We start from the raw sequence: 16,956 nt of genomic DNA on the forward strand, positions 1-16,956 counted from the left end.
ACATCATGCATTTTCCCAGATTCATTTGTTATAGGAATTTGAAGACGTGTTGGTATAATACTTAGCTTTTGAACTTCAGGTTTCTCAGCTGTAAAAAGAGCCCAATAAAATGACAGAAATGAGGCTATTGGGTGGGCTACTTTCAGTCTCCTGTGAAGGCATTTAGCGCTTGGCAGAGTATGAGTGAGCAAAGCATGGTTATGATTGATATGTGTAGCTTCCTTCTTTCTTTCTGGATTTGTGAGACAGACTGATGTACAGGTGGACAGGCCATGGCAGACAGCTGTAAACTGACCTGAAGGATCTCTAGGCCAATGTGAAGGAGCCACCTTTTGAGGATCACCGACTGGGAGACATAAATGAAATCAGAGCAAATTCTTTTCCAAAGCTCATTTACACAAGTGTTGAGTGAGGTCAGGAGGAAGCATGATGGATACTGTCTACTCAGCATTCCCTCTTGAGAACTCCCCAGTCCTGTCCCAGTGAGGCAGCTGTCAGATCAGGAAAGCAAATGGGAGCAGTCAGAGTACCTGTGTGTAGTTGGTTCCTGAGGTTAGGTCTTTGGGAGCCATTTCTTGGATTTTACTTAAATTAGAATGTGAAATTATATTTTAACTCCTTTTTTGTGTGTTGTATTTCTACTAGAAAGACAACCTTAAACCAGCCACACTCTTTGCCCTGAATGAGCAGCTGATCTAGAGATAAGGCAGGCCTTGTAAATTTAGTAGGAAAGGGTAAATTGCCCAGCTGTGGGGGCTTACCAGGCAGGCCTGGCTTAGTGAAATCTTGACTTGGTGGCCTGTAATCTACCACAAGTTAATTGTGTAGCTGCTCTTCTGTGTTCTGCCATTAATTAAGGCATGTATACTTTCCAGGAGGGCCAGAACTTTCCAGATGCAGAGGCAGAGCCTTGCTCCAGCTTACAACTGTATGACCTGAGGAGAGTACTTCCACACACACATTCTCCACTAGACTTGTATTTTGCTTAACAAATAGATGTATTATTTTTTCCAACATGAAATGTGTTTTTTATCTCCTACTCGTAACTGAGAGATCTTTCCACTCAGTCGGCAGGTCTTCCCTCTGCATCACTGTGTGCCACAGTAGCTAGCAGCAGGCCCTTTGGTTTCATGTGCAACAGCTTGCGGCCCCTCATGGGTCAGCCCCACTTGTGCCCACACTGCTCAGTGTGGTACTTGGCATGGGCCAAATCGTTTCAATATGTAGCGCATAGGAAAGCATTTTCTAGAGCTGAATACAGCCCTTTTATCTGGGTAAGTTTGCCTTTTTTTCCCCCTGTTCTTGATTTTATTACAAGCTTTGCAGTAATAAAACAAACCTACTGAATTCTGGAAAGAGTAAAATGAACATGATTTGAATAGCATGATGCCACCTGTGCCTATAGTAGGCCCTTTCACATCTTTTATCTCATGTGATTTTTCACAGTAATCCTGTGAGGCAGATGATATTATTTACAAGTTCTTTGTTAATCTGTATAGTCCTTATTAATTAAGTATCACAGATGGGAAAACTAAGGGTTACAGGGGTCAAGTGATGTACTTGGGGTCCCATGGTCTGAATGCAGCAGAGCCAGGATACAGCTCATGTTTATTATATATATTTTTCTTCGTCCTTGTCTTTCCTGACCCCACTGAAGATTTCAGAAAACATCGTGACATAATGGTCATTTACTGAGAGGGTCTTTCAGTTATATCATTTCTGCCCAGCTTGTTTCTCCAAAGTGTTGGCTTACTTATGAAATAACAAAGAGAAACCCTGTGCGGAAGGACCCCAGTGGCATGGCAGAAACATCACAGACACTGGGGTGGAGCAGAGCTGGGTAGGAGTGCCTGTTTTGCTCTTTTCTCGCTTTGGGCTCCTGAGCAAGTCAGTTATTCCATCTTTTCTGAGCCCCAGTACATTTGTTGCAGAGGGGCTTCCCTGATGGATTGCTATAGAATCAGAGATAAATCGTATATTATATAGTTCCTATCATATTATAAGTGTTCTACAAGTACTGGACAGTGAACGAATGAATGAATGAATGGTAGCAATAATTGTGCTTATTACTATTGCAAACATTTTATTTACTAAAACATAAATCTAAGTTAAATTTTTTGTCAGAAATTAAAATTCTTATCTCACTTTTCCCCTGCTCTCTGAGGTAAAGTTTTAAAAGCTCCTGCCTAAATTATCTCCAGGCATTTGGAGTATTGACAAGACTTCTTAGTTCTTTTCACCCTATCAAGTTTCAGGATGCAGGGCTCCTTATTCTTAAATTGTATACATGATTCTAAAAAGGAATTTGAAAGAACATATGCCACATTTGCAATTTTAAACACTTTTGGTGGGGCATACTTTAACATTTCACTCAGAAGCTTTTCCTTATCCCAGGTTAATTTGCAAATGTTCTCTTATTTATAGTTTTTCATCTATCATTCTACTTCATTGCAGCAAATATTTCTGTTTTGTTCGCCAGGACCCCGAAAAGGAAGGCTTCCTTCCAGAGTTGTTTCTTTGGTGTCCGAGTGAAGTGGAAAACTTAGGTTCACTATGCCATTCTCTGCGCTAGGAGCTTTCACAGACCTCATTTAGTCAACCCAACACATGTGAGACAGGGACGCACTTATCAGAGGGAAACAGAGGCTTAGATAAGTTCACTATTTCACCCCAATGTGCCTCCTGGAAGTGGGGGTGCTAGGAGGAGTCCCAGCCCATACCCACAGCCTGAGACTTTCACTCTCCTGGACAGCCTGAGGTAATCAAATGTCGAATGGTGCCTGCCTCTCTTGCCTCTTTTCTCCTCTCTCCTCCCTCTTTCTTCCTTTCTTTTTAGAAAGAACTAAATTCCCGAGATGGAGCTTGGGAAAGAATATGTGGCGAAAAGGATCCTTTCATCCTGTGCAGTTTGATGTGGTCTTGGGTGGAGCAGCTGAAGGAGCCTGTGCTAACCCAAGAGGATGTGGACATGTTGGTTGACAGACATGCAGATGCCACAGAAGCGCTGTTTTTATTGGAGAAGGTAAAGTAGCTGCTGGATCAGTTGATAAGTTAACTATATAAGTTTCACACACTCAAAAAAACATCCATAATAAAAAGGGGACTTCATAGAGAATCCCATATCTGGATCTAATTAAAGTTTTTCCAAGATAAAAGAAATTCATACCCAGTATAAACATTTAGAAGATACAAAAATAAAAAGGAAAATATCCATAATCCCAGGAGAGCCACTTTAAACATTTTCACGTCTTTCAGTATTATCACTGCATGTATTAACTTGGTAAAAATCATTTCATGTACAACTTCATGCTTCATTTTTGCTCAAAATTATAACATAGGTATCTTTCCATGTTTAGTATAAGTTTTTTTTTAATAAAAATTAACTTGATGAGTAAGTAATACTCTAACACATAGGTGGTGGATATGTCGTGATTAACCACTTTTTCATTTTTGAGTATTTGTTTCTACTTATTTACCATGAGCATATAATGGGAAGAGCTAACTGTGAGGTAGGTTGGAATATGCACTTATTTGTAGTTCTTTGAAAGGGGTTTGTATCACACATATACATATGTATATAATTTATATATGTATAAAATATAGAAGGATATAGAAGGAAAACCAAGAAACTGATAGTAGTGGTTGCCTTAGGGAACATACTAGAAGACAATGGATCTAGGAAGGGAGGGAGGGAGACTTCTTCTCATCGTAGTTCCTTTTATACAATTTAATATTTTTAACCATATAGAGATACTAAATTTTCATTTAAAAATAGACTTTGTTTTTGTTTTAGGAAACCGTTAATCTCATAATCAGCCTTGAGTTACCTAGTATGCTGCAGTGTAAACATCTCATTTCCACATCTGCTACTAGTGCACACACAGACATGCAGATGCACACAGTTGTGTGATGCACATCTTTAAAGATAAGATTTTTCCTGTATTAGTAGTCTTTCTCTTAGGCTATATTTTCAGCAGTTAAATTACAGAGATGGATCTGGGGAGGGGATCAGGGAGGCAGTTATCCTTATTAGGTGGTGGTTGGCCAGGCCCTTGCTGGGATGTAATTTCCGTTTTCACCTTTGTTCATCTCCTCTGCCTGCAGAGGTAGAGGCCCTGTTTTACTGAGAAAGAAAGGTGGAGTAACTCGGCCGAGGTACGCAGCTTGTATCAGAGCAAGGTTCAAACTCCAGTGGCTCTGGCACAAAACTTGTGCACCTTTTGTCACATCATGCTGTTCCATCAGCATTTACTCCAACGCCACCTGTAGGATGTCTTTTCAGCATTTTTACTTTTGTAGGCTTCACTGTTATGATCATTTGTGTTTGAAGGAGTTTCTGTATTTCAGATTATGCCTTTAGAATAGATGTCCAGGAAGAAAAAAAAAAAAGAATAGATGCCCAGGGTGAAGTTGGTGGCTCTCGGGGGCAATGTGTACTGAATGCACACTGTCCAGTGGTGGGGGCGGGGGTGGGGCGGCGGTTCTCCTTTGTTTCTCTAAGGTGAACAGCCGCCAGGAATCAAGTCGTGACATGTTCGTCAGGGACCTCTGCCTTAAGTTCTGGTATGCTCCTGGAGGACTGTGCTGTATCTTCTTCTACCCCTCCTCCCTCAGTAGCATCTCCAATGGACAGGCACACATGTCCATGTGTTGCCGTGACATTTCAGTATACACTGGCCAAACTGAAGTGATTGTGTCCAGAAACAATGAGTGGATCATCCCATCAGTTCACTGCAAGGAAGACATTTTATTTGAAGTCGCACTTCATGTAATAACTAACGAGCTTTGATTTTATCTCCTGAAAGCTTTTCAAACACATAATTGTAAACATTGGTGAGCCCTTGGTAGATAGTGTAGTATTGGAGGTTTTGAGTACTTGGTCCCCAACCAGTTCCTGGCTCTGCAGCTGCTCTGAGTTTGTTTCTTGAGGTATTTTTCAGACAACATTTTTTATTTTGATTTCTGCAAAAATAGGGCCAGCACCAGACTATTCTTTGCGTGTTACACTGCATAGTGAGCCTGCAGACGATTCCCGTGGATGTTGAGGAAGCCATCCTTGCCCACGCCATTAAAGCTTTCACTAAGGTGGGTGGCACTCCTTCTTCTTTCAGACCACAAGCAGCATAATCTTGGTAAATCAAAATCCAGCGTCCTCTAAAATAAAACTTTTAGCTATTTCTTCTTAATGAAAATGCGTTTGACTTTTTAAATAGTTGCAGAGTTCTCGCCAAAACATATCAGTTTTCTAAGTGCTATTAGAAAAAGCTGAACTGTGGGCTTTTTGAAGGAGAACATTGGAACAAAGAGCTTTTATGTAGAGAGAAACAATTGAGTGTTGAGAAAGTATTTTTAAATGATGTGCCTGCCTAGTAGGAATCAGAGAATCTTCTTGTTGAGCCAGTTCTACCTTGGGTCTAAACAAGATAGCGTATATATTAAGAAATCAGCATCCAGCATTGACTATTCGGTAGTGCGTCCTGGTTGGCAAATGATAAGCAAAGAGTAACAAAGTGTCCTTTCCCTGCACATCCTTTTGGCTCACAGCAATCTTTCCTGGCTGAAGAAAGAAGCCAGGTCCTGCAAAGAAAAAATTACCCTCACCCATTCAGCTAATTTGTCGGTACCTCTCACTTATGAAAATGTCATTAAACAAAGAACCAGCTTTTCAATGATAGTGTCTGTGATAAACATTAATGATGATTGCAGTTGTCATCTGTACTCATTCACCAGTCTCCTCCCCCTACACTCTTTCCAAAATGATATCCTTCTGGCAGGCTTCCTTGTTCTTCACCTGGAGCTTCACGGCACTAAGCTTCCATGCTCCCAAGTGAGCCACTCAAACCCCAACCACATGATCCTTTTAAATCTATATTTTATTACACTTCCATAGACCCAAAAGGCTACCTGCTGTGTGGGGAGGATTGTGGTTTGGTGTTTAATAAAGTAAACAATTGAAACTGTTATTAATGTTAATAAGAGGTTTTTGTAAATGGGATAGACAATATCATGGTTAAGATAAAAATAAATTTCTGACTTAACTGAAAAAAAAACGTTAATATTCATCTTTCCGAAAGCATCAGGAATTCTTTACAACTTCTGTTGGCCTTTTAGGGGGATACTAATGAAAAGTTAACTATATCAGTTGTTCCACATATATAAAAATTTCAGGAGACAGTTCTTCATTCTCTCCCTTTGTGCACAGTCCTTATGAGCAGAGGCTGTGACGGGTCTCGTCCTGGGTTCTTCAAGGAAGTCTGTGTGGTGTCTGCTTCCCATGTGGTAAAGATCATGTCTCCCTTCAGGCCAGAGCTTAGCAGATTTGCTACAGCCCCCTCATCCCCCACATCACACGTTGGGGTCCTTAGTTACGATGTAAATGCCCTGCTTATGCAGCCTCCACCTGTGTCTTCCAAGTCACCCCATGTGACTTGGAGGGCAAGGAAACCCATGTGATTATGTTGTTTGAGTTATTAAGTTGTTTGTCTCTGACCCAGCAGTCTTGTTATCTCTGCCAGTGTCGCTGAGTTGGCAGATGAAGGGGTTATGAGAGCAGGGTGAAATCCCGGACCTTTCCCAGCCCTTCACAAGAGGACAACCCTCCCTCCCTCCCTCCCTCCCTTCCCTCAGGAGGAGGGAGTCACTGGCCAAGTGATCTGATCCTGTCCTAAGGAGTCACACATTTCTTTGGCCGTTGAGTGGAGGCGTGATAATTGCTCTGGTTCTCCATCCTGCATCACTCCCAATCCTTCGGTATGATGACTTTGGGCAAACGGTCCACATATGTGTACATGGTGCCTTCCCACCAAGGGGAAAGGAGACTGCTACATAGGTTTTTATATGTGCCACATACATGGAAGACTCTCACATTTAGTATTCACAGAAACCCCAAAGAGATGGACATTGTGATTTTTTTACAGAGAAGTCAGTTATGACGTGAGGCTGCATGACCAGCAGGTGGAGAGCCCTTTCAGGTCACCCCAGCACAACACTGACAGCTGGTGCACAGTTGTCTTCATAAGGAGACCTTTCCCTTATATTATCAGTGATCAGTCTCTGGAATCAAAACTCACTCAAACTCACTATTGACTTCCTGACAAGTATACTACATCACCAGGCACTAGATTTAGTGCTGGGTTTTCATTGATAAGTTTGGCATTGACATGATTGGCAATTCTCTTATAGTCTTTCAACTAAAAGTAATGTGTGAAATGCATTGTGTATACTCTTAAAATTATATATAATTTTGTTTAGAAGTGTTAGTTTTTTCTCTACCCCATTTCTTTTCTCCTAAAATAGACTAGTTAAAATTCATATTACAGTGCCCTGAATATAAATTTTCTTTGTCACCAGGTTAATTTTGATTCTGAAAATGGACCAATAGTTTACAACACTCTGAAGAAAATATTTAAGCACGCACTGGAAGAAAAAAGAAAAATGGCAAAAGACAGCCCTAAGCCTAGTGCCTAGTGAAACTGACTTTCCCTGTCATGGTGAATATTTCAGACCTGATGATCCAGACAGCATTTCTGTTCCTAAGTGAACAAGTTAAAGTGTGGAGTTACTTCATCTCCTAGCACTTTATTTCAGATGCTCTTTGTACTGAGAATGACTGTTCCTGTTTGGAGCAATTATTTATTTTAACATATTGTTGAGCTACATTTTTGCGTTGGAAAAATTGCCATAAAGTCAGTGCCGCTTTCTTTTATTTATTTAACTAAATATTGTTGTACTAATATTTTAAGTATGTGGTGTTTACATCCTTTTTTTTTTTTTTTTTTTTTTTGACATTTTGGAAAAGGTTTGATGCAAATGCCCTGCTCGTTGATGAACTCTTTCTAGAGTTTTTACCAAGTGGATAATTTTAGTAGTAAAACCTCACTGTGTATTAATCCCCCGATATATGACCTAAGGAAGTCACCAAGTGTCTTAAACTGTTTTATATTTCTTAATAAGAAGGCAATTGTTACAAAGGTTTTAAAAGATTTTTTTAATTGTTGGAATTTTTTTCTTTTTATAAATGTGACAGAGGGTTTCAAAGTGTATTATTTTTCAGAGTGAATTAATTTTATGTTAAAGGAATGACTGTGAAGTGGTTGGGATTTTTTACTTGTGAAAAGTAGACTTGCTCTTCCAGATGACCTTGCCAGCCTCTGCTCAGGCACTGTGTTCACACATCAGGCCTTACTCCCACTCCCCTGGACTGCACTGAGCCCAACAGCATCTTTACAGAGGAAGTGGGGTCAGTGGCAGGCACTGTCGGAGGCTGCTCCGAAGCAAGACTCCAGAGGAGGGCGGATCTTGCACAGTGGGCTCTGCAGCCCTTTTTGGCCCGGGCACTGTAGCAGCTCCACAGAGTCATGCCTGTTCGTGTTAATGGTGTGACAGCATGAGCACTGGCCCACAACACCAGATCTGCCATTCTGTAGATCCAATCTTTGGCTGCTTTTTTACTATGAGAAGTAAGATTTTTAAATTGAAGTTGACCCACTTAGGTTACATTCACCCTATTGGCTTTAGATAAGAGGTAACCACCTAAACTAGTTTCTTATAGAACCAAACTATCAATGAGCAATTAAATAATAAATTATTATTTAAATGAACAGGTGGGGTACCAGAGGCCAAGCCCACAGAGTAGATCAGAGTTTTCCCAGTAAAAGTGATATTAATCAAACCAATTTCAAACTAAAGAAACTACTACTTTATCTTTAAAGACAGAATTTCAGGGAAAACAAGGCAAATATACAACAAATGAAATTTCTCCAACTACTTCATTTGTGAATCAAGCTTTAACACATCAAAAATACTTTCGTCATTATCAGTCTAACTAACTCTGGTGGCAAATGCTAAATGCTGTTTTCTCCCACACTGTTTGAATTTATTAGGAAATCAAATGCAGTGAATTTTTATGAACTGGGTTGCTCAATCCTGAAATTTCTCATTTTCAAGTGCCTGATCTAGGAAAGTAGGGGAGAAAACAATTATACTCTATCCAAAGATACATTATACAAATGTTTTTTACCCAAAAAGATGTCTGTCCTCATCTCAGTCTCACATGGGCAGGTGGCTCCGTGGTTCATCTGATGAGTGGCTATTGGCCTGTGAGTCTGAAGCGATTGTTTCAAATTAAAGGGTAGAGGCTGCGCAGCTGTGATGTGGCTGCGGCAGTGCACATCTAAATCTGAGTGTGCCAGCCTGAGAAGGAAAGATGCTGGAAGAGTTAATCGGGCTGTATACAATTATTGTATTTATTTGAATAAAAGTGAAAAGAATAATCCATAACTCTGATCTTGTACTTCTTTAGCTTGAGAGTCATGATATCCTGATGATAAAGATGCAATTTTGTGAATAGATTATCTTGATTGGCAGGCTGAGTTGTAGGCTGAATAATCAACTAGCCAAACTCTAGAAAGTCATGACTCTTTCTAAGACCAAGGAGATGTCGGGGTAGGGACTGGGATTGGAGAGTTCTAAGAGGAATGGATGAGGAAAACCTCAAAGCCAACAGCATTCCTGCCATACTAAATTTGAACGGATGAGGAATTCTTTATTGCCCAGAGGATAGAAATCTACCTATCCGAAGAAGTTTCAGGGTTGCAATATTTGGCTCAACAGAAGTGGGAAGAGCCAAGAGCACACACATTCAGAACTTAACTACCGGTAGCCAAGCACATGCGTTGTCTTGCTTACTTCTCTTACCAGACCGAGAGAAAAATATTATTCATACTTGCCTGGGGAAGGAATCCCAGTCTGACTGATTCAGAACTAAGTTCTCCTCCCTCCTGAAGCCACCTGCCTGTAGAGCTCTTAAGCAGGCAGACCTACCCAGCACCGAGTGCCTGTCAGGGACCTTGAGGCTATGTTAGCACAGGGCTCCACGATGGTGTTACAGAGCATTGTGCTGTCCACAAGTGCGGTAGAACACTCCCATGCGTCTGGTCCTCTGGAAAAGGCCGAGCTGGCTGTGTTACTCTCATAGTATCTCTAGCATATCACGCTTAGGAAGTGTATGGTTTCTTGCCACTTTTGTTTTTTTCTATTTCAGAACATTTGCTGCTGCTCTTTGAGATAAAGTACTGCTGTTTTAGTTATTGCTTCATGTATTTGCATAACTCAGAAGTTCTGTGCCATTCAACTTAGTCATCATATCTTCAACCAACTTCCAAGTTTTATCTGAGAAAGAGTATGTGCTTTCATCACTCTGTATTTCATGAAAAAAGCCATATGTCATACTTCAATAAAGTTTCTCGATTTTCTCTTAAATGGAGAATGCTTACTCATAGTTTTGGGCGCTGTTTCAGGCTATCCTCTAGATGTCTGAAAAAATTCCGGGAACAGTATGTTATAGACAAAGTGCATGCCCCAAGTTCTTGAAAGCTTCCAAATTATTTGGGGGATTGACTAAAATTTCAGTTTACTCATAGGATCTTTGTTGTTCCAAATTAAGAAGCACTGATATGTTTTCAGTGCAAGGAAATTACGAACAACATTCTTTTTGGTGCTTTTTATTTTTGTGAATGCGGCCCAGAGTTAGCACCTTTCCTCAAGGAGCTCTTAACAAATCCTGTTGTGCAGTGGTGCATTATTTTTTAGTCCTGTTTTTAGTCATGAGCTGATCTCTGATTAGCCTGACACTGACAATAAAACTGATTTATAAGTAATCACAATGGAGCCATTCACTAGTGGAGCTGTGCCGAACCTTCATTCCAAGCCGGCCAATAAAATGCAGTCACTAAACATAATGTCTCAGTAAGACTTTAATATCCTAAACTCTTCTGCACTGAAAATAAAAGTTTCTTACATCCACTGCAACTTATATCACAACAGAAGGCGGTTATGCCCTTGCTTCCTGGCTTTCTTGATTAAAATAAAAAGGTGTTTTACTCAAGAGTGCCTGTGTGGAGGAGAAGTTGTTTTGGGAATAGGTTTCTACTTATGTGACCATTTAATTATACCTGCAAATACTCCTTGGTTTTGATGTAGTGGATTGTTTTGTCATTTTTTGTCTCCTCCCAAAAATAAAAATGTAAACCAACAACTGACACTGAATTAGATTGACCCATGTAGAATGGCCATTTCTGCAGGTCAGAATGACCAAATGTTGGCCACTTTGTGTGATTCAACTGAATATTAAATGCAATGTTTCCAGGATCAGTAGAGGACATTTCCTGAATAATTTTGGCAAAGTTTAGATTAAACGATCAATTATTTTCTAAGAATATCCCGTATGCTCATGGTAGAGTTCCAGTACAAGTGGAAGAGACCAATATGAAACTGATTCTTTCAGCAACAGATTTGTGCCTACTCTGCTCGGCTCTCTGCTGATGCTGGTGACACACAGGAATCAGTCAGTCATCGACCTCCATCCAGGAGCCGAGCCTAGTGCATGTCCACTCTACCGTGTCACCTATTCATGCTGTCTTCTCCTCTGTCAGAACCCTAATGGAGTTCTGCATTGTCTTCTGCCTAGCTACCACCTTCAGTCCATACTTCATTCTTTCTACACAGTGGGGGAAGATTAATTTTCAACACTTAATCATTCTGTTAATTTAGAATGTCCTTCAAAACTTGGCTCTGATTCTTTGGAACAGAATATGTGCTAACCAACTCTTTGTTAAATGTAATTATATTTATCTGGCTACCCCATAGCCCAGAGAGGCGGAAAGGCGCCATGGGCTGTATTATGTCCTCCTAAAATTCCTATGTTGAAGTCCCAACTCCTAGTACCTCAGAATGTGACTGAATTTGGAAATAGGATCTTTAAAGAGAAAATTAAGTTGAAAAGAGGTCATTAGAGTGGGCCCTAATCCCACATGACTGGTGTCCTTATATGAAAAGGAGATTAGGACACAGGCACAGAGGAAAGGTTAGGTGAGGTCCCAGGGAGAAGACATCTACCAGCCAAGGGGAAAGACCTCAAGGGAAACCAGCCTTTGATCACACCTTGATCTCAAACTTCTAGCCTCCAGGACTGTGAGAAAATAAATGTCTGTTGTTTAAGCCATCCAGTCTGTGGTATTTGTTATGCGTCCTGAGCTGACAAGACAAGAAACAAAATTCTCTGCTCCTCTTTAGTGCTCCTACTGTACCTTTGTGTGTTTCTCTATCGCTTTGTTTTGCCTGTTCTTAAACTTTACATAAATTGAAAAATGCAGCGCATATCCTCCTATGACTTGCTTTTATTGTTCAGCATGCTCCACACATTTATCTGTGTTGATGTGTGCAGCTCACGTATGCTCACTACTCCGTAGCAGTCCATGTGTGGATATACCATAATTTATCCCTTTGACTTGTGATAGACACTGGGTGGTTTATATTTGTACATGAATGTAATATGCGGGTGCACCATGCAAGTTTCTCTAGCCTTTGTTGCTCAGTGTGGAATTTATGAGTCTTAGGGTATGCACATGTCTAGTGTCCAATGACAAAGTATTTCTAAAAATAATTGTACCCATTTATACCCCCAGCAGCAATGATTGAGGGTTCTCATTTGCTCTATGTCCTTGCCAACACTTTGTACTGTCTGACTTCTTGATTTTTGCCAGATCCTGTTGGTGTCAGGTAGTGTTCCAATGTGTTTGGGACTATTCGTGTGTCCTCTCAAGTGATTGTTTATGTGCATGTCTATTTCTCATAAGACTTAAATGCATGGTGCTGTATTTGTTGTTGGTTTTCTTTCTTTTTATCCATGGACCTGCCACACCTAGTGTAACACCTAGCACATGGAAGGAACTCAACAAATGTGAGTAAAGAAAAGAGGAGAGAGATAGAGGAAAGGAGGGGAGAGCTCTGAGTCACACTCCCAGATTAACCCCAATGCAGACTTCAGTTGCACTGAAGTAAAGAAGCCCCCTTCCTGCAGGTTTTCATTTTACAAATAACCTTGGACATAACCCCAAATCACAAATGTGGTAGACTAAGAAGTGTAAAGAAGGTGGCAGCAGCCAAGGGGTCTGGGAGATTGAGGAAAATCACTGAGGGGCCCCAAACATCCCTTATTGTTTCCCATGGTTCCAGATGTCACTGCAGAAGCTCTGACCCAGGACCGCCAACAGGCACCAACAAGAAAGCTCCGAAGGACATCTATTCCCTGGGACAAAGAACCAGGGAAAGGGCATCCTACTAACAAAAGACGCTTACAGTAGCTGCTCCAGTCAAACACCAGTGGAGACCACCACCTCCTGTAGCGCCCAACTGTCCCCTCAGGGGAAGCAGGTGGTGACCAATTGCCCACCACATATTGTTACTGGGTAAGTGGGGGCTGATTTTTCATCCCCAACCAGAAGAAGCAGTGTGTGGAGCTCCAATTCCCCCATTGTAACGGTGGGGGCTGGGGGGTCCTCAGTCGGTTGAGCAATAGAGACTTAGGCAGTGGAAGCAGCCGGTCACATCCTGTAGCACCCCTTCCCACCGTGGTGTCAGCAAGCCCAGGGCAGCTGAGCTCTCACCTGGCACCAAAGAAACTAAACAAAATGGCACAAAGCAGACTGGTCAGCACTCGTGTCTGTTCCACTCCCACTGGCACCAAGGGAGCAGAGCATAGCAGATGAGGCTGGTTTAAAAGTCGACAGGCTGCCTCTCTATCCTCCTTTCCCATGGTGTTAGCAGGCCTATTGGGCAGCTGAGCTTGTACCACCCTAGAGACCATGGATGCTGCAGGAGATGTGAGGGACAGAAGGAGACCAGTGCTGCCCCCCACCCATCAGAAAGAAGGCAATGTGAGCCAGCATTGCTAGAGTAGGGACAGGACTCTGGTGATGCTGAGCAGACACACCTACCCAGTCTGCATGCTGTACTCCAACAGGACTGCCCGATTAAAGATGGCCAAAGGAAGTTCTTTGAACAAAAGAAAATGCTACGGAAAGAAGGGGACTTGGAACTTCTAAAGGGAAAAGAGAACATTGGAATGAGTCAGTACCATGGACTGTGCTCATAAGTTTATTAAATCATACTTAATGGTTAAAACAAAAATGATAACACCATTTGAGGTAGTGTTCAGAGTATACAGAGGAAGTACCTAAGGCAAATATATCAAAAATGAGGGAGTGCAGTTTATAAGGACATAATGGAAGTTATGTTTCTGTACTTCATTCAAAGTGGTAAAACATTATTGCCAACAGATTGTGCCAAGTTACACATGTAATATCTAAGTAAGTACTAAGAAACCCATGAAAGTGATATAGTCAAAAACCATGATAAATCAGGATGAAATTTTTAAAAAAATGTTCAAGTAACCCACAGGAAAGTAAGAAAACAGGAACGAGAAAGAAAGCAAGCAAAACTCAAATAAGATGACTGATGTAAGTTCTAACATCAATAATTACCTTAAATTCAGATTATCTAAATGCATCAATTAGATTGGCAGAGTGGATAAAAACATGGTTAATAAATGCTGTCTACAAGAAACTCACTACAATGTAATGTTATAGTTTAAAAGTAAAAGGATAGTAAAAGATGCAAACACTAATTTTTTTAAAAAGCAGGAATGGTTTTATTAGTATCAGGTAAAGTAGACTTTAGGGCAAAGAAAATTACTGGAAACAACACAATAGTGAAAGGATAAATCTACCAGGGACAAATAATCCTGAAAATGTACACAACAAACATCAGAGCTTCCCAGTACATGAAGCAAAATAGTTGAAATGAGAAATGGACACAGGACTGGGATTTCATCACCCCACTTTCAGCAACTTAGAGTGGACTCTTAGAAAGCAAGGCGTGGAAGGGCATGCACACACAGGACACTGGCTCCTGAATATAAGTGATACACACATGGCACTGGCTCCTACACACACACGCACACGAACATGCACACATGCACATGTGACACTGGCTCCACATACACAACACACATATGACACGCGCACACACACACAACACTGGCCCCTATGCAGCAGTTCTGACTGGTGTGTCACAAGACCCCTTTGTTCTTCCAAAAATCATTAAGTTCCTGAAACAGCTTGTGCTTATGTGTATTATATCTATTGATTTTTATACATTAGAAATTAAGACAAATTTCTAAGATGATACTCCACGTTAAAAGAACATAAACTCATTCAATACTTGTTAACAAATATCTTTGTGAAAAATAATTATATTTTCCAAAACAAAAATAAGAGTGCTATTGTTTTAAAGTTTTGAAAATCTCTTTAAGGTCTGACTTAAAGACAGCTGGATTCTCTTCTCTGCCTCAGCTTCAATCTGTTATACTTTCACACATCTTGTAACCTCTGGAAAGTTTCACTGTACATTCATGAGGGAGAAATGCCTGTAACATCTCAGTATTATCGTGAAAAAGTGGGAAGCTTGCAGAAATCTGAAAATCTCAGGTCCCCTCAGGTATCCATGACAGTGTGTGTCCTCTATCAACTCAAAACTAACAACCCAGAGCACCTTTCCAGGAAAGCCTCGCACTTAAGAGAATTCAATTTGACCTAGGAGAGAAGAATTAGGGGCAATTGAAAGAGAAGATCTGGATAACAGGCAGAGAAAGTATGAGGTCATTTTTTCCATCACTTTTCAAAAACCACAGAGAAAGAAGCCCTAGAGCCATGAAGCTGGGAAAGCGGTTCTGCCCCATCTCGCATAGCAAGAGCAAGAGTGGGGGACCATTACTTACTCCCTTATAAAATTATTAAAAGGATAAAAAAGGCAAATGGATTCAGTGCAGAATAAATCCCTATGACTAATGAAAGTTCCAAAAATGTTTACTTATAAAATAAAAACTGTTACGTAATATTTCAAAATGAGCTTTAAATATTAAGATTACAGAAGCTATGAGAGAACAGTAAAAAAATAGAATATGAAAAACTCAGAAATGAGATGATTGGCTGAAAAGAAGTTCTAAAAATAGTGAATGAACTCAAGGAAGAAATAAAAGGAAAAAGTTTGAGAAACAGGATTAAACTAGATAGAACACAAGAGCAATAAATCTTCAAGAAAAAGGTGGGAAGGAGGAAAACAAATTTTAAAAAACAAAGAGATTTAAAAGATTCGAGAAAAGGTGATATAGAACAAATAAGATTCAACATAATTATAATAGGAATATTCAAAATAGAAAACCAAATCAATAGAAAAAGTAAATGTTAAAAAAACTATAATACAAAAAAAAGTTGCCCAGTAGAAAACGGTTACATATTTACATGAGAAAATTAACCCAGACTGGCCAAAAATGACACATACCCTAGTAAAATTATTGAACTTTAGAGGAAAAAGAAAAACTCCTTTGCACAATCAGAATAAAAGACCAAGTCATTTATAAGGAAAGTAAAACAGATTGACATCAAACTTTTCAAAAAGAACACCATGTCAGAAGACAATGATACTATGCGAGTACCTTGTTAAGATGTCAATATTATCTAAGCCATCTACAGATTCGATGCAATTCCAACAGCCTTTTTTTTTTTTTTTGGGCATAAATGGAAAAATTTTTATTTCCCATCAATGCAACCTTTACATAAAAAGGCCACAAACTTGTATGAACATAAATTAACTTAGGTAATATTGTTCATATGAGTCTTTCCTGAAGAATCTTCTAGACTTGGGGTCAGGCCAAATCCATCCCATCACTTTTTTCGTATGATACATTAGCCATAAAAAAGTATAAAAAATATCCTTGAGTCCATATTAATATAAATGGGGGAGAGGAAACAAAGCTCTCAAAAGAATTCCAGATTAGTTTAGGTAAATAAATAATTTTTTTCTTTAAAAAAATTAATTAAAAAAATGTTATTTTAAGGTGTGTTATGAACTAAATGTTTGTGTCCTCTCCAGAATTCATATGTTGAACCTTTAACCACCAATATGACTAAATTTGGATATGGGCCTGTGAGGAGGTGGTAAAGGTTAAATGAAGTCAAAAGGGTGGGGCCCTAATCCAAGAGGGCTGGTACTCTCACATGAGGAGGAAGAGACACCGGTCTCTCTCTCTCTCTCCTCTCTCTCCTCTCTCTCCTCTCT

General features: G+C 40.1%; 1 protein-coding gene across 3 annotated transcripts in view; it reads left to right on the plus strand.

Annotated features, from left to right (window-relative positions):
* The window catches only part of PTPDC1 (protein tyrosine phosphatase domain containing 1), a 57,456-nt gene extending 47,196 nt beyond the window's left edge, over positions 1 to 10,260 (plus strand). For all 3 annotated transcript variants that reach the window (XM_039879823.1, XM_039879822.1, XM_039879821.1), the window contains 3 exons: positions 2,837 to 3,022; positions 4,975 to 5,085; positions 7,351 to 10,260. In XM_039879823.1, the coding sequence (XP_039735757.1) occupies positions 2,837 to 3,022; positions 4,975 to 5,085; positions 7,351 to 7,467 (414 nt within the window). In that variant the 3' untranslated portion in view covers positions 7,468 to 10,260. The remainder of the gene's footprint in view (positions 1 to 2,836; positions 3,023 to 4,974; positions 5,086 to 7,350) is intronic.
* Positions 10,261 to 16,956: the final 6,696 nt, after the last annotated feature.

The sequence above is a fragment of the Pteropus medius genome, unplaced genomic scaffold (assembly GCF_902729225.1).
Source record: "Pteropus medius unplaced genomic scaffold, Ma_sr-lr_union100, whole genome shotgun sequence".
In the NCBI taxonomy this organism is placed as follows: domain Eukaryota; kingdom Metazoa; phylum Chordata; class Mammalia; order Chiroptera; family Pteropodidae; genus Pteropus; species Pteropus medius.